Below are 24,107 nucleotides of genomic sequence, written 5' to 3'. Positions count from 1 at the left end.
GAGAATATAAAATGTGGTTTTATTAGTATTTTTTTTATTCCGTTGCGCAATAAAGATTAAATAACTTCTTCCTTACACAATGAAAAGTAATGAATAATAAAACGTGCAGAAATTTTGACAGGCGTCTTTATTTTAACAAATTTGCCTTCAAACACCCAACTTAACAAGTTTTAGATTTTTGCATTGTTTTCATAAAATTTGCATAAAATGAGGAAACTCCTTGATATCACGTAAGAAAATAAATAAAGGCTCACCTCAAACGAAGCGAGTGGGATAAAATGGGTTAAGGAATGTTTCAATCAGGCTGCTGTTTGTGCACATTTATTTAAGAAGCATTTAGAAAAAGAAAGAAAACAACAGGGAGACTTCACTTGGGTCTTTTATTGGGTGAGCTCAGTGTTGTCCTGCATGTCATCGCTCATTTTGGCTGTGTTTTGTAGACCTTTTGCTTTCATGCTCTGGTTAGCCGCTCCACTCTATACCTTACCATGCTAAAAATAGCTGTTTGTTCCTTACTATCTTCATCTACTGAAGGTTAACCTGGAACTAGCGTCCATGTCGCATCAGTGCCCCCTTCTTCGCGGTGTCCGGATGGTGTAATTGCAGTTTAAATCCATCAAAAGTTTTTATTATTATTGTTGACAAAAATTATTTGACGACAATTGGCGTTATCGTTTTATCACCCAGTTCTAGGTAATAGATTTGTTTATTATAGAACATTTATAATTCACACTCAAGGTAATCCCAATAGTGGGGTTCCACTAAAGTCCTGTTGGTCAACAAAGTGCTTGTCTTCATTCGTCTTAAGAAAAAGTCTTCGAGAGTAACTTAACACGGTCTAAAATTTTCATTATAGGATATTGGGGTTGTGTCTCCTTCAGAATGAGCTCTGCCCAATAACGCTGAATAGACATGTAATTAAAGTCTTGCTCGGGAGAAAGGTAGGAAAAACATCTTTTGAAATAATAAAATAATTGTTGTCATATCGATCTCCTAAGGATTGCTACTATTTTACTGCAGGTGAACTGGCATGATTTTGCATTCTTTGACCCGGTAATGTACGAGAGCTTGAGGCAGCTTATCCGCCACTCACTGGCTGGTGAAGCAGAAGCGGTATTTGCGGCAATGGATTTGGCCTTTGCCATTGACCTTTGCAAAGAGGAAGGGACTGGACAGGTAAATACCCTTAATAGAATTATTGTCACAAAGAACAGCTTCATTTGAGGTAGTTCCTTGCAGCACTATTATACTGAGGCATATAATTGAGTTCCATATAAATAAAGCCCTGGTTGCATTAGAAAAAAAATCTGAATTGGATTGTTCTTGCATAAAATTATGATAAGATACAAGAAAAATTGAAAAAATATTGCAATTGACCTGCACTGTAAACGTGACCTCTTTCTGTGAACTATAATAGGGACCTACAATCGCTCTTAACAGACCTTAGCATGTCACAACACAAGATCCTGCTTCACTGAAAATGCACAAGGTCTTGCGTGTACTTTCAAAATCAATAATCAATAGCAGAAAAAATTGTAAAATACAACTATACGTCTAAGCACTCTCTGCTTCTGGAGGTGGAAGGAATTCCACATTGCTTCTGGTCAACTCTGGATAGCATATGCCTCATATCAGGACATTTAAAAGATTTAGAATCTCTTTTTCTGGGGGGAGACATCAAGGTTTAACTAAATAATTGTGCTCTTCTCGGTATAGGTGGAGCTTCTTTCAGGTGGGGTCAACATGCCAGTAACTCCCCTCAATGTGTACGTATATGTGCGAAAGTATGCAGAACACAGAATGCTGGTGGTTGCTGAACAACCTCTCCATGTGAGTCTTTTTCTTTGCATATGAACACATCATCGGTTCATTTTTCATTCTGGGTTCGTGTGTTGTTGAAATGCTTGGATTTTACTGTTGTGTTTTCAAGGTTTGGAAAATGCTTAAATTTTGCATACATTCCTTGAAAATGCTTCAAAGTTTTAAACTCAGTATTTCTCATGAACTCGTCTAAAGAAAGATAGTGGTACTTACTTCTACTTAAGAAATTAATAGGTTACAGATGTTTTTTGTAAGCAACGGCATATTTTACATTAAATTAACATCTGTTCCACAAGTACACCAATTTTGTATGAAATATGTATGCAAAAATATATCTCTCCCTCTCCCCCCCGTTACAATATGTAAAGAAATAATAAATATAATAATATACCCAGCTTAATAATAAACCCACAATTTCAAATCAGGTTAGGCACATTGAGAAAAACTCAACAACTCTGACTAACGAGGGTTAGTACAAGAATAAGAACTCACCACTGCGCCTGTGACTGTAAATAGGCCTGCTAATTCCGAGTGTCCCAATCTTTAAGAACGTGCATTTATCAAATTTTTTTCGGTCTTAACTTCAGTGTCTCCGTCCCCTGAAGAGCATATCTTCACTACTCCAGCACCTCTGCTATTGGACATGCTCAGTTTGCCCCTAGATGCTCAGTTTGCCCCTAAATGCTCAGTTTGCCCCTAAATGCTCAGTTTGCCACTAAATGCTCACTACAACTGGGAACACAACTCTTCAAATCAGGGGGTTGTAGAATAGTAGCACCTTACAAACTAAATTATTCGAGCCTCTGGGGTCATTTTGGAAGATGTTTAGATACTTGTGAGAAGGCACCATATTTTATTTCTGCCTAATTGTTTATTTAAATAAAAAAACATCGGTCATGATTAAAAGGTCCTGCAAAACTGCAGTTTTTCTTAAAATTGGTTGAATTTTGCCATGAATAAGGTGTAGTTTGCATTCTAACATTTCTAAACCTGATTTTGTTTATTTAATAAAAACATTGGGGTCATGATTAAAAGGTCCTGGAAAACTGCAGTTTTTCTTGAGTGATTAAGTGCTTGAATTTTGCCATGAATAAGGTGTATTTTGCATTCTAACATTTCTAAACCTGATTATTTAAAATACAGTGAAAGTGTCTGGTTTGCAAACATAGTTTATCATGTCACTTGACAACCATGGTACATTCTTCACCTACAGGCAATGAGGAAGGGTTTACTGGATGTACTTCCAAAGAACGCCCTGGAAGATCTCACTGCTGAGGACTTCAGGTTGCTCGTCAATGGTTGCGGAGAGGTTAACGTGCAGATGCTTATCAGCTTCACATCCTTCAACGATGAGTCTGGTACGGCTGCTCAGTCTGAATCTAGCACCTGTCAATCATTACCAGAACCTCGCAAAACGGATTTTCCTCGGGTACAGCGATGATGCTGAATAAAGACTTGCATTTTCAACAGGGGAGAATGCAGACAAACTACTGCAGTTTAAGCGCTGGTTCTGGTCCATAGTGGAAAAGATGAGTATGACGGAGAGACAGGATCTGGTAAGATCGGCTGTGGAGATCTCAACACTTGTCTTGCATTACAGTAGAAGAATAGTGTAAAAATTCATCCTTGTTTCTCATCACGGGTCAACTAATTGATTTTCTCGTCATTAGGTATACTTCTGGACATCCAGCCCATCCCTGCCAGCAAGTGAAGAGGGCTTTCAGCCAATGCCCTCCATTACCATCCGGCCTCCAGATGACCAGCACCTCCCCACAGCCAACACGTGCATCTCGCGCCTCTACGTGCCACTCTATTCTTCAAAACAGATACTCAAACAGAAGCTCCTGTTAGCCATTAAGACCAAGAACTTTGGTTTTGTTTAGAGCTTAAAAAAAGAGTTTAAAAAAATTAAAACATGTTTACTGTTGTGTAATATTTACTTAGCTCCTTTTTGTAGATTTATTTTTTGTCTATACAATTTTATTAAATTTCGACAAATTGTCGCTATCTCCCCAGACAATATTTGTGTTGTGAACACAAACTGTTATATTTAGTTAAATTTTTGTTTTCTGTTAAAAAGTAAAAAGATCTATACAGTCCCAGACCATTCCTGCTTTGGCACTGTAAAATTTAGAGCCCACAGCTCTGTTCTATTAGCTGAAAAGTTTGCTTCCCAGGATTTTTGGTTTGACAGAAAACTGTCTACTGAAACCCAGCCAAAGATGCCGGCAGTAGAGGTATTTGAAATAACACACTGTGATTAAAATGTTCCTCCCAAGTACTACTATCACTGACAGTTCACTGCTGCCTTTCTGGAAAATCAAGTTTTTTTCTTGTACAGGGGGAGTAGGGAATTTCAAAATAAACTTGGATGCAAAATATTGGACTTTTTTGTGCACTAAGCAAAATGGTGACGATATAGCACTTAACAAATTGCTTGGTGTGAATTTTAGCTAGTAAATTGCATTTTACACACTCGTTCACGGATTACACCCCTGGAGGGTTTTTTTCCCCCTTTTGGGTAATGCTGTCAGGATTAGTTGTAATTTAGTATGTAGTAGTTACACACACAACTGCCACATCTTTATCTGAACGTTCAAAAAAAGTTCATTTTTCCATTTTGTTTAACTGCTTTATTCATTTTTATCAAATCATGTCCCTGGATTTTCCACTTTGAACTCTAGATGGAGACTTCTGTGATCAAAGTCTGGGCAGTAAAGAGAACTTGGGGCCACGTTATTGACTGAGGGGCTGCATTACCAGCAAAAAAAAATCAGCCTGACTCTTTCCTGTGTCTCAAATACATGCATCAAATTTTGTTTATGGGTAGGTCAGCTGGCAATGTAACTTTAGTTCTTTTGCCAAAATGGGAATTTCTCCATGCAGAAATCCAAAATTTCCATATTCACAGCTGGGTTTCTCTACGTTTTTCAAAAATGTTTAGATAATAGCTTTATTACATCTGCTATGGTTGGGGCACTTCGACATGTTCTGAATGGGAAACTTGTATTGCCCTTGAGGAGTTTGCATGTTCTACCCATGTCCTCAATTATGTCTGGTAGGCTGATTGATTACTCGAAATTGTGCGTAAATGGATGGCAACCAGTTCAAGGGTGTACATCTGACTTCTGCCTGTAGATTGCTGGGTTAGGCTCCCTCACCCCCGCAACCCACATGATGATAAGCAGTTCTGAAGAACAGATGAACAGTTTTATTGCTAATCCATAATACAAAATTAAAGCGCAAATCAACACACGAACAAATTAAGGTTTTAGCTTTTACATTTTCTCAATCTTACTATTTAACTTCAAGAGCACTTTACTAATGATGAATTACCATCAATCAGATTACGAACATTACTACAACATTGATTAACAACCTATATTCCTATTGAATTGAATCTTCTCAGGAGTTTGGCATGTCTTACTTATATTATTGGCAGTGGCTCCTTAGCCGGTAACCGGTCAAATAGTCCCAGGGGCTATTTAGCCGGTAACCGGTCAAATAGCCCATATGGCCCCATATGGCTATTTAGCCGGTAAGTATTCTGTGTGGGGTAAATAGTAAGAAACTACGGCTACGGAGCCAATGCCTCAATATGGTCATTAAATCCCTATTCACCTAATGTTAGAATCTATCAATTGGCAATAACATCAAATTTCAATAAGATTGGTTGAATGGTTTAGAAAATCCCCTATTCACTCAATGTTAAATAATAGGTTACCAGCTAAATAGCCCCTGGGACTATTTGACCGGTTACCGGCTATGGAGCCACTGCCTATATTATTACATATATTACTTTTTGCAGGCTGAAGGCCGTGAACTTTAAAGTTCTACTCCATCGTTTGTGAAACGATTGTCTTGAAAAACGGTAGCTACGTAGCAACAGCCATTAACATCGATCTCTGGTGTCCATTTTTTTTAGGTTTACCAGTAGAGGGCAATTTGTGCAAAGCACGTGAATTCATTAATATCTTTGTTGTCTGCAAGTTACGTGTTAGCCAGTATACGGCAGCCTTAAGCCGGTAGTATCGAACGCCTGATATCTGAAAGTTCTGAAATGTGACTTGTTTGTCTCTTCACGTCTACATTAATTTATTATTTGAGCTGCTAATCCTCACAAGGGTGAAGTGGGCTGGAGCCTATCCCAAGGTCGCCATTGGGTAGACTGACACCTATGTTCTTGTTAATATAATTTTAACAGGTCGTTTGTAAATTGAAGAAACACGTTAATAAAACTTTTTTTTAGTACCACAAATTACTAACCAAACCGAATACTACTTCAAGAAAAATTACATTTTAGTTAACCACAAGCAGGGGGCCTGGCTTTAATTGTCTACTTGTTTAGAACCAAAAGACAATTGTTGCGCTATTGAAAAAAAATCTCTTTTGAAGAATGGGCGTTTAACAAATAAAAGATTGAGTTTACACGCTGGTGAAGAAATTCAATCATCAATTCATCGTCTCTTAGGATCCGACAGCCATTTCTGGCCATTGTAAAAAAATTAAACTATGTTGCACGGTTTGGACAAACGTAGCGAGAGAATCTTAACATACACACACAGACCTATAAATCACGCTTTATCATGCTCTAAAAAGAAAAATCCAGAAATCACAATGTAGGATTTATAATGATTTATGTGTGATACAGATGCAAATGAGTATTTAAACATGTCTCTCTGCTAGAATTTTGACCCCCAAGGACCTGTCTGTCCGTCTTTAAAAGTCCACCTCCACTTAATCCACTATCCTGTATCAGATGCACCTGTTTGAGGACACTAGTTGCATAAAGACACCTGTCCAACTCATACAATCAGCTAGACTCAAACTTGTCACATGCCAAAACCAAAGAGGTGTCCCAGAGAGACCAGAGACAAAATTGTACACCTCCACAAGGCTGGAAAGCCCTAGGGAGAAATTGCCAAGCAGCTAGATGGAAAAAAAGGTCCTCCGTTGGAGCAATCATTAGAAAATGGAAGAAGCCAAGCATGTCTCTCACAGTAGACGTCCACCTATACGTAATCAAAATTTCAGACCCCTCCATAATTTCTAAATGGGAGAATTTGCAATATCATTGAACTGACTGTATATAAGAAAGTTAGTGGGCGATTTTAGCTCATGTCTAATAACAACGTTTTTATTCATTTTCTGAACTGCTTATCCTCACAGATAGAAAGAGGAAATGACACAGGAGTTCAGAATTCTAGTTTTCGTTTTGTGGTTGTTGCATCGGGATGTGTTGGGCCACCCAGGAAAGATGAGCTTTACACAAAGTGCTCCAAAATGGAAAGGGGAGGCAATTCTTAAATTAGTAGAAAACTAGATCTATTTACAGGGAGAAATTTATCCTCACACTCTTCCACCATCCGTTTTTGGGAGCCCATCTCAGCTGACTTCTGGCTGGAGGCGGGGCCACCCTGAATCGTTGGCCAGCCAATCGCAGGGCCCGAGGAGATGGACAACCTTCACACTCACACTCATACATACCTAGGGGCAATTTAGACTGTGCAACCAGCCTACCATGTTTTCATGTATATTATTGGAATGTGGGAGGAAACCAGAGTACCCAGAGAAAATACACGCAGGCCCAGGGAGAACATGCAAACTCCACCACCCCAGAACTGAGGCCGGATTGGTGACAATATTGAAGTATTTCAAAGCCCCAATGTATCGGATGATGCAAAATGTTGGCCCAAGATTTCATTCAGAAAATGTCATTTTTAATGCAAAATGTATGTCTTTCAGTCAGGGTCAGGAAACAATGTCATCCATGTGATTGGTTAAATGCTTCAATATGAAAACACCTCTGGAAGCAGTGCAACCAGCGGGAAAAGCAATGAAAGGAAGCTAACAGACAATTTGGAAGTATTTAATAAGTATTGATGGACAAAATATAATATATGATTCAGATATTTCTTAGGCCAGCAGAGAAGGCCCTGACGGCCCGCCACTGTTTAAAATGGGGATAAACTCATTGGCTGTTATTGAGGGCCCTAGACGTCCAATCCATTTTTACTGGACCTTCGCAGCACCCAGTCCAAATAGTTTAAATGAATTGGATATCTATGTATGCATGTGAATTAAGAATATTCCTTATTACTTAGGCGGTCTGATGTCGGATTTCCTAATGCAAAGGTTGTATGCTAAATTTTCTCACTTGAGTCACTTCTACTTAGCGGCTGAGTGGTTAGCACGTCGGCCTCACAGTGGGGGACCTGGGTTCAAATCCAGGTCGGTCCACCTGTGTAGAGTTTGCATGTTCTCCCCGGGCTTGCGTGGGTTTTCTCCGGGTACTCCGGTTTCAGAGTGTTGCCCACCTCTGACCCGAAGTCAGCTGGGTTAGGCTCCAGCACCCCCCACAGTTCAGAAAATGAGATGAGTCACTTCAACCTATCATTTCAGGATATGCCACACCAGAGGTTTCATTCAAATGTTCATTTATATTTTTAAGAATAAAAGTCCTTCAAAATGTGTTTTTGTAAGAAGCTTTAACCTTGTGCTCCCAACGACCTTTCACAATTAAATTATTTAAAAAAACGGAATACACCACGCATATATTTAATGTTCAATAACAATGTATCATTTATTTTTTTATTCATCTCAAAAGACTGAATTTCTGGATGAGATATTTTCGTCACCATTACTGTTTCGTCGGATGAACTCTGTGACACAGTGAGGAATATTACGTCATACCGTTTACAGGGCACGAGTGTCAGATTTTCGAACTTCCGGTGATAGATTGAACGCAACACATTTTGGAAAGGGTTCCGTTCCTCTTCCAGTCAAATCCATATGAGGTGAACCTAGTTTGCCTCTGGGCACGCTAGATACATTTTTGGATTACCAATACAATGCTGTCCGCTTTTTACGATCTGCTGAACTGATTTAACTTTCGGAAAAATCCGTTGATTCGGCTAGGCTAGCCAGCTAGCTATCTTGCCGGCTAGCTAATTTGGCTACCTGTCTAGTCTGGCCGGTGCCGGTTTCTTCATTATATGTTTTCCACCATGTCCAGGTCATTCGCCTATTTTTAGCTCGCAGCGCAAGCTAGGTCGGGCGTTTTTTAATTTGTGACTTCGTCCGGGAGCTCTCTTTTGCTGCACTAATGGAACGCTGGAGAAACGCGGCCTCCGAGCAGGCCGAACTGCTTGCGGGCCGCGTGAATGAATTGTTGAGTAAAGGCAAGGACTTCTTGCGAAGCGAGCTCGGCGTCGATCTGGCGCTCGAACCCGAACTCATTCCGCCATGGGTCATCCTTGTCGCCGTGTGCGCCGGCCTGGTGCTCATGCTCGTCATTTGGGCCTCGTTGTGGCAGGCGCTCTTCAAGAAGCGGCCTGTAATCACAGCCTTGGAGGACACCGTCGATGCCAAACGAGGGACCGACAAGACCGTCAAAGCAGAGGAGCCCAAGAAGAGGAAGAAAAAGGCAGAAAAGGCACGTAAATACTTCTCACCCTTCATATTTCAATGAACGTGCGCCCTCATTCCAAATGAGCTTCTAATAAATAGTGTACACCCTGTTCATTGATTTCTTTAATTGTCTTCAGAAAGCCCAAGCAAACGGCAGAGCTGTCACTGACGCACAGGAAGAAGACGCCATAATTGTTGAAAAAGTGCCACATCAACAGGCACCTCTTCATCAAACAAAGAGTGAAAAAGATATCGAGGTAATCGAGAGATTTAACCCTAATTGGCCTCATCTAGCCATCCTTAAAGAACCACTCTTTTATTATATATTTGGGACATAAAATTATAAACTAATATCGATAAGATATTGCAAAATTTCATTCGAACAGAACTTTCCGCATTAAATGCGGGGAGCAAAATGTTAACTGGATTTCCCTAAGTGAAATGGAATGGACGTTTAACGTCAATAGCAGCCAAAGGAAAAAAACCTTTAAAGGCCACGTAGCTATTTTAATTTTATAGCAAAATTGGCTTCATAAAGTGAGACGTTCACATATTTGGATGCAAGTTCTCATCACAGCTCATCTCATTTTCTGAACCGCTTTATCCTCACTAGGCTCACGGGGGGTGCTGGAGCCTATCCCAGCTGACTTCGGGGCAGAGGCGGGGGACACCCTGAATTGGTGGCCAGCAGGGCACAAGGAGACAAACAACCATTCACGCCCACACTCATACCCAAGGGCAATTTAGAGTGTCAAATCAGCCTACCATGAATGTCTTTGGAATGTGTGAGGAAACCGGAGTAACCGGAAAAAGCCCACGCAGGTGGACTGACCTGGATTTGATTCCAGGACCCCCACTGTGAGGCCGACGCGCTAATCACTCAGCTGCCGAGCTGCCCTGAAAAAAATAAAAATAAAATAAATGTCAATAAAACAAATTTAAAGTGAATGAAATCAGGAATACAATTTGGGTATCACCCCCCCAACACTGCCAATAACATATACAGTGGTACCTCTACATACGAGCAGCTCAAGATACGAGGAAAATTAAGAGCAAATAATTATCTCTAGATATGAGAAAAATTTAGAGATGCGAGCAAGCCAGGTTTTTGCTTTAAGTTGGAAAAAAATCGTTAATGCAGCTTTTTATCTGTTTTACAATTTAAACAGGTTTTAGAAAAACTTTATCCCTGCCATTAATACAAATAGACATCCAATTCATTTTAACTGAGGATTGGTTTTGAATGATCACCTTGCAGTGATTTTACTGGAGTTAAAATGGTTTAGACGCCAATGCAAGCCAGTGAGTTATAACAGGTTAACACGATGCAGCATTTCATAATTACTGTGCACGCTTCTGAAACATTTGTCCTTTTTAACACAAGTAATGAGTGTTCTAGAAGTCGTGCTGAACCACAGAAAAACGCAACCACTAATGAGAATCATAAGCATCAAAATTGAGACTTGGCTCATATGTAAAACACTTGAGTTTTTTAGAGTTTGATTATTAGAAATCTGTTGCATGTACCCAATCCGACAATGTTTTATAGGTCCTGTGAAAAGCAAAGTATTGCAGGGAGGGTTTGGGGGTCTGTCAGTGTTACCCTTCAATGATGTAACCACAGCAGCTGCCAGTGTAGTGTTTCAGTGTTAACTGTAACTGTGTTACAGGCACATGCTGCAAACCACAACTCTAGGGGATTGTTGCCTGGTTTAAATCAAATAAATTCTTTCAGTTGCACTATGCGATAGGACCAATTAATAATCAATATTAATAGGTGTTTTAGATTCAATGTATGCAGATTCAGATGGGTGTTATTAAAGTTTTCTAGTTAAGAGGTTGTGTATAGTTTTACCTATAAATAGACTTAACCTGAGACTGAGGTCAAAGCACTCATTTCATTCATTAATTTGAGTTTGATTTAAGAAAGGGACAACACATTTATGAACATGTACATGTAAATATACAAGATTATAGCCAAAGGCTAATTTCCATATTTAGTCCATCGGGCAGGTTGATGTTAAAAACACGATAAAATCAATAAGGAAACGGTAAGGAAAAAAAGCAGGACAATGAGACACACAAATAACATAGGTCTAGGCAGTGTTGTGACAACAATGTTGTTCATCCAGCAGCCGGACTTTTAGATAATTAGTAAAGAGGTTCAGAAATGGGAGTTCACCTATGGTAGTTGGTATTGAGTTCCAGGTATGTGAGGCATGAACAAATCTTTGTTGACAGATGTTGAAATTTAATATTTATTCTACACATCCTCAGAACTTTGGAAAACTAGAAGAATGTTTGTCATTTTTATCTTAATCTTATTATTTTTGGCTTACCGGTCAACACTGAGTATGCTTATTCGGTTGACTGCATTTCAGATTACATACTGTGTTACTACTTTTTTTTTCTAGGTCACGTTCCAACCAAATCAATTCTGTGTTCTTTTTCTCTAGACAAAGAAGTCCAAGAAGAAGGCCAAACAGCCGGTGAAGGAGACTGTCGGAACAACTGTTGTGAAAGAGCCTGAGGAAGGTAAAGTTGAATGGTATTAAGTAAAGTATTAAAGTCATGGCCTGTCTTCTTTTAATGTTTGCATGACCTAATAACTGGGTTCGTACAGGTGCTTGAAATCTTTGAAAATGCTTGGATTTTACTGTGATTTCAAGGTTTTGAAACTTGCATAGTCCTTAGAAATGCTTCAATTTATTAGGCACAATATTTCTCAGAACCTTGTCTAAAAACAGAAATTATCAAATGAAGGAAAATAAGATGAATTTGCTCGTTCTTGAGTTGCTGTCCTTTGATGTAGCATGTCACATTGCTGCTCCACGAGTACAGTGCAGTGTTTCAGCAAGGCTGTGGGATTCACCCACAGTGATGAATGATGAGCACAAACCGTATTTACTCGTGTATAAGCGCACCCTTAAAGTTGCCTTGAAATTTTTCAATTTCACAATTTCTCGCATATAACGCCGCCCTCCCGATTCCCAATTTTCACCTCCATATTCATGGTTTTAATAAGAAGTACAAAAGTGTGACTTTAAAGGGAAATTCTTAAGAAACATCATCACAAGTGGTATTTCTGAGATACTGTATTAATAAAAAGCAATTATTAGGGTCAATATCATAAGGAAGTTAATATGCCTGTTTTTGTTAATGCAAAATATCAAATTATTCAATTTGAAAAAAGAAATGTCTATCTTGATGAGAACCCGATGCTTTTTAATGACATAAATTAAAATGTTCTCACCAGAAGTTTAAGATACGGTGGCCAAATTGCTTCTAATGTCAAAATATCTTGATTTTTTTCATAGTACAGACGCTCCCCTACTTACGAACGCAATTGGTTCCGAGCGATTGTTCATAAGTTGAATTTGTTTGTAAGTTGATTCAGTGCTATATTTTGTATTATAATTTATGTTTAAGGCCGATATAAGTATATTGAAGGTTTATATAAGTGCATTTGTATGTTTAAGGCTTGTATAAGTAACACGCATTGGTTTGTACTGAAAAAAAAAACATTTAATAAAATGGAGAGAATATGTACAGTACTGTAGAGAGAGAGAGAGAGAGAGAGAGATGTATGTATTGGAAACTGGCCAAAAGAAGCGACCTAATGACGATTGCACAGTTTTCTTCTTTTTTTCATCATAAATGATGCGTTAGCACTGTATGGCATCATTCAATTGATTTGCAAACTTTGTGCAACGTTCAATATTTGGGTCCTGCTGCTCGATCTTTCTGTTTATAAATGGTACTGACGGTCGAACGATTCAATGCCCGTGAAACGCTTACCACTCTCACGCGCATCAAGCTTCGTTATTATTGCCACTCGTTTCAGAAGAAATGGCTTGCCTCTTCCTTGCAACTCCCTCAATAGAAGCCTTTAGCTTTTTACCAACCATATTCAATGCTGGATGCATGAGATATTTAATGATACAAATGAAAAAGGTTCTTTGCACACTGGAGATACATTCACGCACTTCCGCATTGCAACGAAGAAGAAGGGAGATGCTGGGTGAGCTGAGCTCTCACAGCGCCAGGCGTCGTTATTAGCGGCGGAAAGAAGTACTACTCCGAAAAAGGCGTGAATTACAAAATTGGACTTGCGAACATTTTTGGACTTAAACGCAATTTGCAGACATGTTCGTATGTACCGTTGTTCGTAAGTTGAATGTTCGTAAGTAGGGGAGCGTCTGTACTGCAATAGTTGTCACTTTCGAACAAGAAATAAAAAGAAAAAAATCAAAGCAGAATTTTGTAATCTTTTTTTGTCGTTCAAAATATGTGAGTAAATACAGTAATTTAAGTGCAATGACCGGTCAGATTTTCGAGTCCTTAATTTTAAGGTCTATACGTTGCTGGTTACATTATTCAAAACCCGGACAGAAGCTACTGAGGTGTTGAGGGTACGGCCACACCCAGGACCTGGCCTCTAGTGGGCCTGATTTAAGGGCATAATAGTTAAAATATTTATCACGATTGCACTTTACCAAGTTGCAGAGACGTGCTTTATGCAATGGCACATTTGGTTGGAAGAGGAATATTATTCATGAAATAGACTGGACACACATTCATCTGCTTGGCATACAACTTTTTCTTAAAATTGCAATTTATTGCACATTTCAGGTACATGGGAGACCAAGGTCAGTAACAAGGAAAAACGCGAACAACGCAAAAAGGACAAAAGCGATGGATCTGCCAGTCCTGGAGGTGGTGGCGGTGGTGGCGGTGGCGGCGGCGGCGGCAGCGGCACCACTGGTACCACCGGTGCCAGCGTCGGCAACGGTGGTGGCCGCAGTGGAACTCCTGTGAGCATTACTCCAGAGCAACGTAAGACATCAGCACCTACTCCACCTGCTGCTCAGAAGAAGAAAAAAGGTTGGCTTTTCGTGAATCATCACACAGTTCCACAGTCCTAAGTTCAATATTATTAATAGTTCATTTTATTGACTTTACTCCTTTTGCAGTCGAGCAATCAAAAGTGACTGCAGAAAAGGAAAAGGTTACCGCCACTGTCTCTCATGGTAATTATCTTTGAACTACTCTGTGTTGTCAATAACTTGATCGATGTGTATGAGACTTACTACCAAGTGTGTCTTTGTTGGTATCAGTTAACAGTGATGCACCATTAATAGCAGCAGGTGTGGCTGACAGTCAAACACATAAGGTACCTCAACCTGTTGCTCCAAAGACTAAAGGCCCGTGGACAGCAACGAGAGAACCAGCACCACTATGGAAGACGGACATTGATGGTAAATGGAGTCGCATTATTTTTAAAGAATGAATGGAAATAGATTTTTTTTTAAAATACAGTAATCGACCTTTGCTACAATCATCCCATTTTTTAATTTGACTTGATCATGTCTATGTAACAAGCAACTACAGGAGCCTAATATGAGAATGATAGTTCAGAATCAAGCATAAAAAAATCAAAAAAATTTGCTTGACTCTTAGAAGGGGCAAACTAGAGCTCGGTGATAAAACGATAACAATAATTATCGTGATTTTTTTTTGTCAACAATAATAAAAACTTGATAAAAATGCCATAATTTTAAACGGCAATTACGCCACCTGACCACCGTGGAATTTCAGCTTTATGTTTGATATCAGACTTGTGCCAAACTTGTCATCGCTGGGCTATCAAATGTACTTTACATTTTGACACATTGATTTGCAAATCAAGATATGGTGGAGCCAGAGAGTTAAATATTTCAGACAACATCTGAAGCGTTTTCCAAAGCAACAACATGGCAGAAGTGAAGAATGACGGCAATGATTTTAACTCCGCCCATCATTGAAGCAAATTTACATGCACGCAAATCTTCTAACATTATGTATGTTTCAATGAGCATACATATGGAAAACAATTTTATTCCCTAGATTCATGGACTGTGATCGATAGGGTTCCAGCTGACATGCTTTCCTTTACTAAACTAGGAGTTGGCACAGCTGGTAAGTTTGTTTGCGCCGCGTCGCTACTGGAACGAAAAGCAGTCTCAAGGTGTTTTGTGTTTTTAGATGCACAGTTGGTGGACAACACGCCATGGCTGAGTCAGCCTGAGGTTGATGATGAGTGGTCTGGATTCAGTAAGGATTTTCAACTTTTTTTCCCCCCAAACTTCACCTTCCTCCATCCACGGAGACACCAATTCTTTCCACCATATACTCACTTCACTTACTTTCTGATTCCAATTCAGATGGTGGTTCAGCAGAACTTAGCTCTGACTGGAATGCCCCCTCTGAAGTTTGGGGCAACTACGAGGAGCCCATGCTTCAGCAGCCCCCAAGTGAACCAGCTGAACCCAATCTGAGTGCAACTGCTGTAAGTACAAAGATAACTTAAATCTTGCAGAACAATAACATATATTGAAGAAGGTTCTGGTTAGGTTGTTTTCCTCTATTGCTCACGGTCACGATGTAATGCTCCATGACATGAAAAAATATGCATCTAATTCAAGAACTGAATCAAAATTCTAATTTATTTAAAGTTGACAGGGCTTGCTTTTGATGCTTACTGGGAGATATGATATCATATTGCAGTTATAGTTTAGTCAGATTACTACAGAGGTAATGCAAGATACACCTTTTAACGACATTCAGTGGTATGAACAATCTTGGGCAGGGATCTCTTTCCATAACTCATTGGTTGTTTGGATCAGGTTTCAGTTAAATATTAAATTTAGCATACCACATTCCGAAAACATGCATGGCAGGCTGGTTGAACCAAGTCAGCTGGGACCAGAAAATGGCTCAAACTTGTCCGCCGAACCTCCCGCCCTCACCTCCATCTTTCAGATATAAAATGTTAGCTTCCTTTATTTACAGTATTTATTTGTTCCTTTTTCACTTGCCTCTTTTAGAAAAAAAAAATCCTGTATGAACAATAATAGAGAATCTTTTGTAATGTTGTGTCAGGATGACGACGATGAAAAGAATACTGAAGAGTCTGCTGCTGATGGAGCTGGTAAAAGCAAAAAGAAGAGGAAGAAAAAGAAAAAGGCAGCTGACGAAGGAGAAACAGGCCAGGTAATGTTCCTGTAATTTCTTCACACTTGCACATGTATGTATCGTTGGAGTAAATGTTGCTGAATATTATATAATGACAATTTCATTCGTGCTGTACACCAGAGGTCTCAAAACCGGTCCCTAAGGACTGCTGTGAGTCCTCATTTTTCTTAAGGGAATTTAACCAATCAGGTCTCTGCTAAACCAAGCAGCACATGACTGCTGTTAACTGGATTACACATGAAAGACACCCAATTGGTGAAAAGATTACAAGGAAATTCTGCACCACTGCGGCCCTTTGGGTAGTATCTCAGTCCCTGCCATATGCTACAAATGTTGCTTAAAAATGTCAGTGTCATATAAAGTGTGTTGTCACAATTTGAGTTCCAGTGGAAAAAAAACAACAAATGCTACATCCAAGCTCACATTAACATCCTTAAAGAATTTAGCTTTTGTTGGCCCTCATTGTGATTTCTAGTTTCTCAAATAAAGATCTCCTGCATGGGTGTAAAGGTGGGATGCACTAGAGTTAATTGTATCCCAAAAAAGAAGTAAAACAAATAGCAACTATCCAACACAGGGGTGTCAGATTCGGGTTGGTTCGCGGGCCGCGTTAACGTCAACTCGATTTCATGTGGGTCGGACCATTTTAGATATAATATTTAGATTTTTTTAAATAAATGGATTAAAAGAACTTGATTAAAAGCCCTGAATATTTATTTTTTATAGCTCTAAAACAATGTTTATTGTAGCTTTTTAAAAATATTTTTAGATTTTACAAAATGATTTTTGAACTAAAAACACAGAAAAAACCCATTAAAAAAATTACAATTATTGATTTTAAAGGGGGGAAATCAGGAAATTTAATATACATCTATACTCTTCATTTTAATTTGATCCTAAAATAGAAAGTCGGCACTCATGATTTACTTTCCCGGGCCACACAAAATGATGCGGCGGGCCAGATTTGGCCCCCGGGCCGCCACTTTGACACGTGATCTAACAACTTTATACTAAGAGCTATAACATGGGCAATTTGAGTAAGAGAGGGGGTTAATGTTATTTTGTCAATCGTCCCCATATTTTCATGACTTAAGTATCTTGTTACCTCTCAAATATTGCCTTCATGTCATTTTCGACATTGAAGCAGCTTAAAACTCAGATTTTCCTTTTCAGGAGTGAACATGTAATTTCTACGGATCAAATTTTCATCAAGCTCGCAAAATAAAATTCTAACTGAGCTTGTGTGTTTTCTAATGCTTAGAATGAAATGCCAGAGAAAAATGTTGAACCTCCAGTCCCATTGAAGGAGAAGGAGACCACTACGACGACTACGAAAAAGAAGAAACAGAAGCAGCAGCCACCCCCTACTCAAGGACCATCTGCTGCTGTCGTGGTAAGTACTGGCAGAGCTGCCAACGTCTGTCGACCCCATTTCAGGAGTACACTTGTACCATTTCCAGAGTTTATCCGTAGTTAATGCGATTCACGCAAAATCGATATAAAATAACATGACAGTTTAAATCAAACTTATTGTTTTTACATTAATTGAAAGTGTTTTCGCAAACTTGAAAAAGTACAGCATAATGAAAGTTTATCTTTGTTTTAGGGTCCTTTACGTGCGTTTTACAGTTAGTATTTCCATCATGTGTCACGCTGAAGTTGCACATGCATGTTGTGCAATGTGCAAATGTCGGTCCTTTTGGAGACGGCTTCAACATGGGATATTCCGTCGAATAAGAAGCAATAAACTTCTGCGAGTGTCTGGATTTCTTAAAAGTTTCATCCAAATTGTGATTGATTTTGCGCTTATTCCAAGTAGGCATATTGATAAGTGCTGTGTACTCCTACTTGAATTCCTTTAGAACAACCCTGGAAAATATAGAATTTGTTTCAAAACAGAAGACTGGTGGTTTAGTCAGCCTTAATAATACTTACTTCCCTCTTGAAAAAAACAAAAATGTTAAAACGATTGAGGCTACTACCTATGTAATCGATTCCGAATCAATTGCCATGCTGAAGTCGCACAACACGAATTATTTGTCAGAACTGGTAACTCGGATGATTCACAATGCACTTGTATTACTGATATCTTCCAGTTCACAGTGCAGTTGAATCAAGATGGCAGAAGCCATAGCGATGGTGGGAATTTCGAGGCATTTAAATTGGAAATTTGGTACTTTTCCGAAATAGTTGCTTCAAAAAAAAATTAGGTGACAATATTTTTGGATTTCCGGAGTTTAGGGAGGCTAGGAGTTTGCATTACTTGTCTGGAATAAACTTCTGAAATTCCAGAGTATTTGGCAGCTCTGGTACTGGTGTTGGCATATTGCATCATTTTGTTATTAACCTTTTCTACCCATGTTTTATCATTTGCAATTTAGTTACCATCAGAGCGACAAGTGAAGGACAGCACTTCTCAAAAAACTCTTCCCGCACAAGTGCCACCGAAGCAACCTGAGGCACAAACCACTGTTATGATCAACGTCCCTGTTCCAACACAACGTGAGTCAAAAATACTGGGCGTGGGCTGAACGATTTCAAGAAACAAAATCATCTCAATGTTTTGTTTTGTCTTTAGCCAGATTTTTCCATTTTGAATGTATTGTCAATTCAGCATACCTCAGCATGACACTTTTTTTCTCCATAACTTCATCCTGTAATTCAAAATACTCCCCCCGAGTTTTGAATTGTCCCAGGTCCCCTTCTTGTTATGTTATAGCCATTTCCAAGTCCAGAAACGTCATGTGAAGTATAAGGCCACCATGACATTACAAGCAGGGTATTTAATTAATGAATGGGACAAGTTACTGTTCTTTTTCCCTCTTCCTTAACTTGCATCTCACTTTTGGTTGGTCCGCAAGACCTGTAGAGCGTAGCATCTCACTGGTGATTGCAGGGTTTCCTATGGGAAATGCTTTTTCAGCAGATTGGGCAAGACTGAAAGACAATTTAAATTATTGATTTATGTTATAAATGATTGAACTCTCCAAATGTTCTGTTGTTAGCTGGGACTGGCACCCCGGCCATCCTCGTGAGAATATGTGGTAGAAAAGATGAATGAAACTATACACACCATCTCATTTTCCGGCCATCCTCGTGCGAATATGTGGTAGAAAAGATGAATGAAACTTTACACACCATCTCATTTTCTGAGCCGCTTTATCCTCATTAGGGTCGTGGGGGGTGCTGGAGCCTATCCCAGCTGACTCTGGGCCAAAGGCGGGGGACACCCTGAATTGGTGGCCAGCCGGTTGCAGGGCACACACAAACACACCCATACCTAGGGGCAATTAGAGTGTCCAATCAGCCTACCATGCATGTTTTTGGAATGTGGGAGGAAACCGGAGTAACCGGAGGAAACCCACGCAGGCCCGGGGAGAACATGCAAACTCCACACAGGTGGACGTGACCTGGATTTGAACCCAGGACCCCAGAGCTGTGAGGCCGACGTGCTAACTATACACACGTTGTATTAAAATATAGATGAGTAGATATTATTTCAATAAAAAAGTGTAAGCAGTATTTTATTACATAAGTCTATAAAGATTAACAGTAGTTTAATCCTAAACATTTTGTGAGTTTTTATTTTTGTCATATTTTCCTTTGGTTTATAATGTTTTAACAAAAAATACCACCCAAACATTGCTTAAATAGGTAAAATTCGTCATCCTTTCTTTTGAAATTGACCATCAGTTTTCCTTAATTTTTCCTAAAAGGCATTTCCCTGCTTCTGTATACCTGTACATAATTGTATACACGTTTGCTGTGATGTGTGTAACTGAAATTTTCCTCTCTCATCTAACCCATTTTTCAAAAGATATTTTTTAATAGCGCAACAACTGTCTTTTGGTTCTAAACCAGCAGGGGGCCCGGCTTGCTTGTATTTCAATAAAAATGTGTAATCAGTAGTTAGTTACATAAAGCTCTATAAAGATTAACAATAGCTTAACCCTAAATGAAATTCACAAAATTGGAACAAGCAGCATTGATGACTTTACAAGCTAGGCTTTCAAATATGGTTAGTTATGTAGTCACTACTTTGCACTAAAAGATGGCACACATCTGAATCTACATCTACAGCGTTGCAGTAAGGCCGCCGGATTGCAGGCACATACTTTGTGAAATATTGACAAAGAACGGGAAGATAAACATGGCAAGCCGCCTCCGCTAATTTCTTGCTTGTCAGTTTGAAAAATGAGCCTCCCAAAAGGCAGAGTTAAAGCTAGTGTTTCATGTATGGGGGAGCGTTCCTGTGCCCAGAAATAAAGCGCGTGAGCAAATGCCACGGTGTGCATTATATTCTGTTGATGGTGTCTTTAAGGCACCTATAAGAGGCATTTCCTCCTGAAGAAAAGTCATCTCTGGCCTAGTGAGCTTCTTTGCCTGTGTCTCCTGTCCGACAAAGACATTTATATTTACCGATGAAAATTCCCCTTCATCCTAATTTGAATCAACATATTTTATTTTCTGTTCACCCCCCAAAAAAGTCACACATGCTCATTGTTTAGAAAGTGAAACATGGCTGAGAGATGTACACCACTAACAATTTTAGACTTTGAAAGAAAAAACGAATGTGAAGATGTAAGTAAAAAGGTGGAATTTGAAGTTGTGGGTGCGACACATGGGAGGTGATGATCGTGAAATGCAAAATCAAAAATTGAGCTGAAATCCAACACAGGATGCGATGCTATTGTATGGCAAGTGACAAAAACGCACCGTGGTCTGCCTGTACATCATCCTTTGTCTCCTCCGATTGCCTTAGAATTTGTAGTGAGACGGTTTCATCCAAACTATGCACAGGCAGGATTAGTGTGTAACTGAAATTTTCCTTTCTCATCTAACCCATTTTTCAAGAGATTTTTTTTAAATAGCGCAACAACTGTCTTTTGGTTCTAAACAAGCTTCTTGTAGGAAACAAAGTAGATACTGTTTTTAATCTTGCTTTAAAAAAAAAAAAGGAATGGCCTTGGATTCTTCTCATTTTGAAAATTTGGATGGTCAATGGAGAATTCCAATGATTTCCATTGCTGCTGTTTTTATTTTTTATCCTGGAAAACATTCCGAGAAGTTACTAAAGTATGTGCTGGTCGCTCCTTGATATTTTGTGGCATCTGTACGTGATATCCAGGATGGCCATTGTCATTCATCGCAGGTGATTTGTAAAACCAACAAACCCCATTTTAATTGTTACAGGGGGAGAGTTGGCCCTTAATTATTAATGTCTAGCTGCAACACTGCATCTACGTTGTATGTGCTGGATCAGTCCTCCAGAGTGTGCTAATTTTTATTCACACCAGCCCAAAATCCCCACGCCATTTTTTTGTTTTAGATGTTTTAAATAAAATGGCCTTAAAAATATATATTGGGGACAATAATACATCAAAAATGATATGCAAATTGAATTGTTTTTAATCACTTCTATTTTTTTCCTTTTCTATAATCAAGAAAAATCAGAGGAGAGCCAGGCCAAGCAGTCCAAGAAGAAGAAGGCAAGGAGGGAGACATGAGCTTTGCAGAGAACCATATGCAAAAGACTTGACATCCTGATTATGCAACAACTTGAAAACGAAAAGATTTCGGACCTAGTCAAGTGGACAGACCGTGAATCCCAACTTGAATAAAAAGAACACTCAATACAGTTGTTAGGTGATGGAGAAGTGACCCTAGAAGCAGCTTAATCTAATGTCATGCTTTGTGAATTCATTTTTAAACATGATTTTGATACGCCGTCTTGTAATTCCATTGATGAAACTAAGTGAAGGAGCTAGTTGTTAGAAATGTAGGTGTAATGAAATTGTTGTGTTGTGCTGACTTTGAGGGTGCTCAGCATGACATACTGATCTGGCCATTCGTCGAGTTCGTTGGCCGTACAGTGAGCATCATGGAGTGAAAAACGTCAAATTGTAACTCAAGTATTTGATTTTAACGTCATGTGATCATGTCGACGGTGTAATTTTCATAATATGTGCAGTTTCAGCAAACTCCATCCGGTTGATTAACTTGTCTATTGTACCTGGACTTTCAATACCTTCCAGTTTTTACAATATCCTAGAAGCTCTTTTGCCAGCACCATGTTGGACTCTGAAGACACCATGTCCTCAATGTTCTGATTTTACAACTGTAGTTGATATCATCATTTTTTTGTTTAAAAAATAAATTGTTTGTAATAAAAGCAAAGCTTAAGCCATATGTTGAAAGACCAAATGTGGATGTTTTTTTAAGAGGCTAAACAGTATTTGTTTTATGTGCCAAAGAGGATTAGCCTAGTCCTAAAATGATACTAGTTTATATTGTGGTTATTTGGAGAAAGTAGGCAGAAATGATTAAGGGGAAGGTCAGAGAGGAAATGATCTTGCTAGCTTCGGAGTTGACCGCCCTTAATGATGTCCATTTTTTTCTGGAAAAGTCTGTCTGGAAAATAGCTTTGTGAGCAAATCTGCAACCAAATCCATTTGTTTTCCTCCGTTGGCCATTGTGGGTGGAGTTTGCGATCTCTGGCTGGCTCACTTTGGCTTTGGTCCGCCTACTAGCCAATCATAGTTGGTGAAAGCGATGATGTATCCCTATGCCTGCGAAATGGCCTTGATGTCGCCAAATCGAATTCTGATTGGTTAAAGCAACAGTCTTATCGATGCTCGTTTAATGCAGCAGAGCCCGCAGAACTGATTGTGAAGGTCTTGAGGCAGATTTCTGACCCTGGCAACAAATAATGGCTGAAATGTGATTGGTTAAATCAGGGGTCGGGAACCTTTTTGAAAGAGAGAGCCATAAACAATTACTATTTTCAAATGTTATTCCTTGAGAGCCATACTCAATTTAAAAGTCAAAATACATGAAAATGTGCCATTTTTTTAGTCATTTTACCACTTTTAAAGTACAAAAAGTCTTTGAATTCTTTTGACAACATTGTTACGCTGTTGCTAATCAATGAATATCAATGAGTATCAATGAGAGAATAGATGCAGAAGACTAATGGAAAAAAAAGTCAATGCCACAGTGCTGATGTGACCTTCCTATTGGTGCATTCGGGACTCGGCTCTCTCACCACCGGTTTCCATATTTTAGCTCAGAGCCATATGCAATCATCAAAAGAGCCACATGTGGCTCCCGAGCCATAGGTTCCCTACCCCTGGGTTAAATGCTTCAATATGAAAACATACATCTGGAAGCAGTGCAACCAGGGGGAAAAGCAATGAAAGGAAGATAACAGACCATTTGGAATTATTTAATAAGTATTGATGGACAAAATATAATATATGATTCAGATATTTCTTAGGCCAGCAGAGAAGGCCTTGAAGGCCCTGACGGCCCGCCACTGCAAACAACCATTCACGCTCGCACTCATACCTAGGGGGAATTTAGTGTCCAATCAGCCTTCCATGGATGTCTTTGGAATGTGGGAGGAAACCTGAGTACCTGGAGAAAACCCACGCAGGCCCGAAAAAACATGCAAAAACTCCACACAGGTGGACCAACCTGGATCTGAACCAGGGTCCCCAGCTGTGAGGCCGGCACTCTAACCACTCAGCCGCTGGGCCATGGAAATTGGAAATGATGTTACAAAAAATAAATAAATAAACCTACTAATACCTAATAGAAGTATTATTACATATATTGTTTTTGAGGTGACACCGTGTGGTGATGGAATACATAACTGAAGGAAAGATGGGAAAATGTCAGATAAGGGTGTGTGTGAACAGGTTAAAGTTAGGTTGCAACTATTGTTAGCAATTGTGTGGAACCCAGTATACATATTAGGACAAAACATCTATGAGTATTTAGAGCAGGGGCCCCTATCCGGTCTGTTTTCCATATCCCTCCACCAACACACCTGAGTCAAATAATCTGGATCGGTATCAAGC

General features: G+C 39.3%; 2 protein-coding genes across 6 annotated transcripts in view; both read left to right on the top strand.

The window, feature by feature from the left end:
* Positions 1-4,200, top strand: part of ubr5 (ubiquitin protein ligase E3 component n-recognin 5) — a 59,085-nt gene extending 54,885 nt beyond the window's left edge. For all 5 annotated transcript variants that reach the window (XM_077598227.1, XM_077598228.1, XM_077598226.1 and 2 more), the window contains exons 53-58: positions 857-941; positions 1,021-1,176; positions 1,717-1,830; positions 3,035-3,179; positions 3,292-3,377; positions 3,492-4,200. In XM_077598227.1, the coding sequence (XP_077454353.1) occupies positions 857-941; positions 1,021-1,176; positions 1,717-1,830; positions 3,035-3,179; positions 3,292-3,377; positions 3,492-3,704 (799 nt within the window). In that variant the 3' untranslated portion in view covers positions 3,705-4,200. The remainder of the gene's footprint in view (positions 1-856; positions 942-1,020; positions 1,177-1,716; positions 1,831-3,034; positions 3,180-3,291; positions 3,378-3,491) is intronic.
* A 4,311-nt stretch (positions 4,201-8,511) lies between these two features.
* LOC144073258 (protein LYRIC-like) lies at positions 8,512-22,434 on the top strand. The gene is made up of 13 exons (XM_077598955.1): positions 8,512-9,256; positions 9,369-9,488; positions 11,688-11,766; positions 13,864-14,115; positions 14,205-14,261; positions 14,349-14,489; positions 15,118-15,189; positions 15,256-15,324; positions 15,435-15,559; positions 16,153-16,263; positions 17,507-17,638; positions 18,627-18,747; positions 21,691-22,434. Exons 1-13 carry the CDS (start codon positions 8,927-8,929, stop codon positions 21,750-21,752), a joined length of 1,671 nt encoding a protein of 556 aa, XP_077455081.1. The 5' UTR covers positions 8,512-8,926; the 3' UTR covers positions 21,753-22,434.
* Positions 22,435-24,107: the final 1,673 nt, after the last annotated feature.

Source organism: Stigmatopora argus, chromosome 4, assembly GCF_051989625.1.
Source record: "Stigmatopora argus isolate UIUO_Sarg chromosome 4, RoL_Sarg_1.0, whole genome shotgun sequence".
NCBI classification, from domain to species: domain Eukaryota; kingdom Metazoa; phylum Chordata; class Actinopteri; order Syngnathiformes; family Syngnathidae; genus Stigmatopora; species Stigmatopora argus.
Note: the sequence above shows the minus strand (reverse complement) of the source record. Positions and strands in the feature narration are given on the sequence as shown.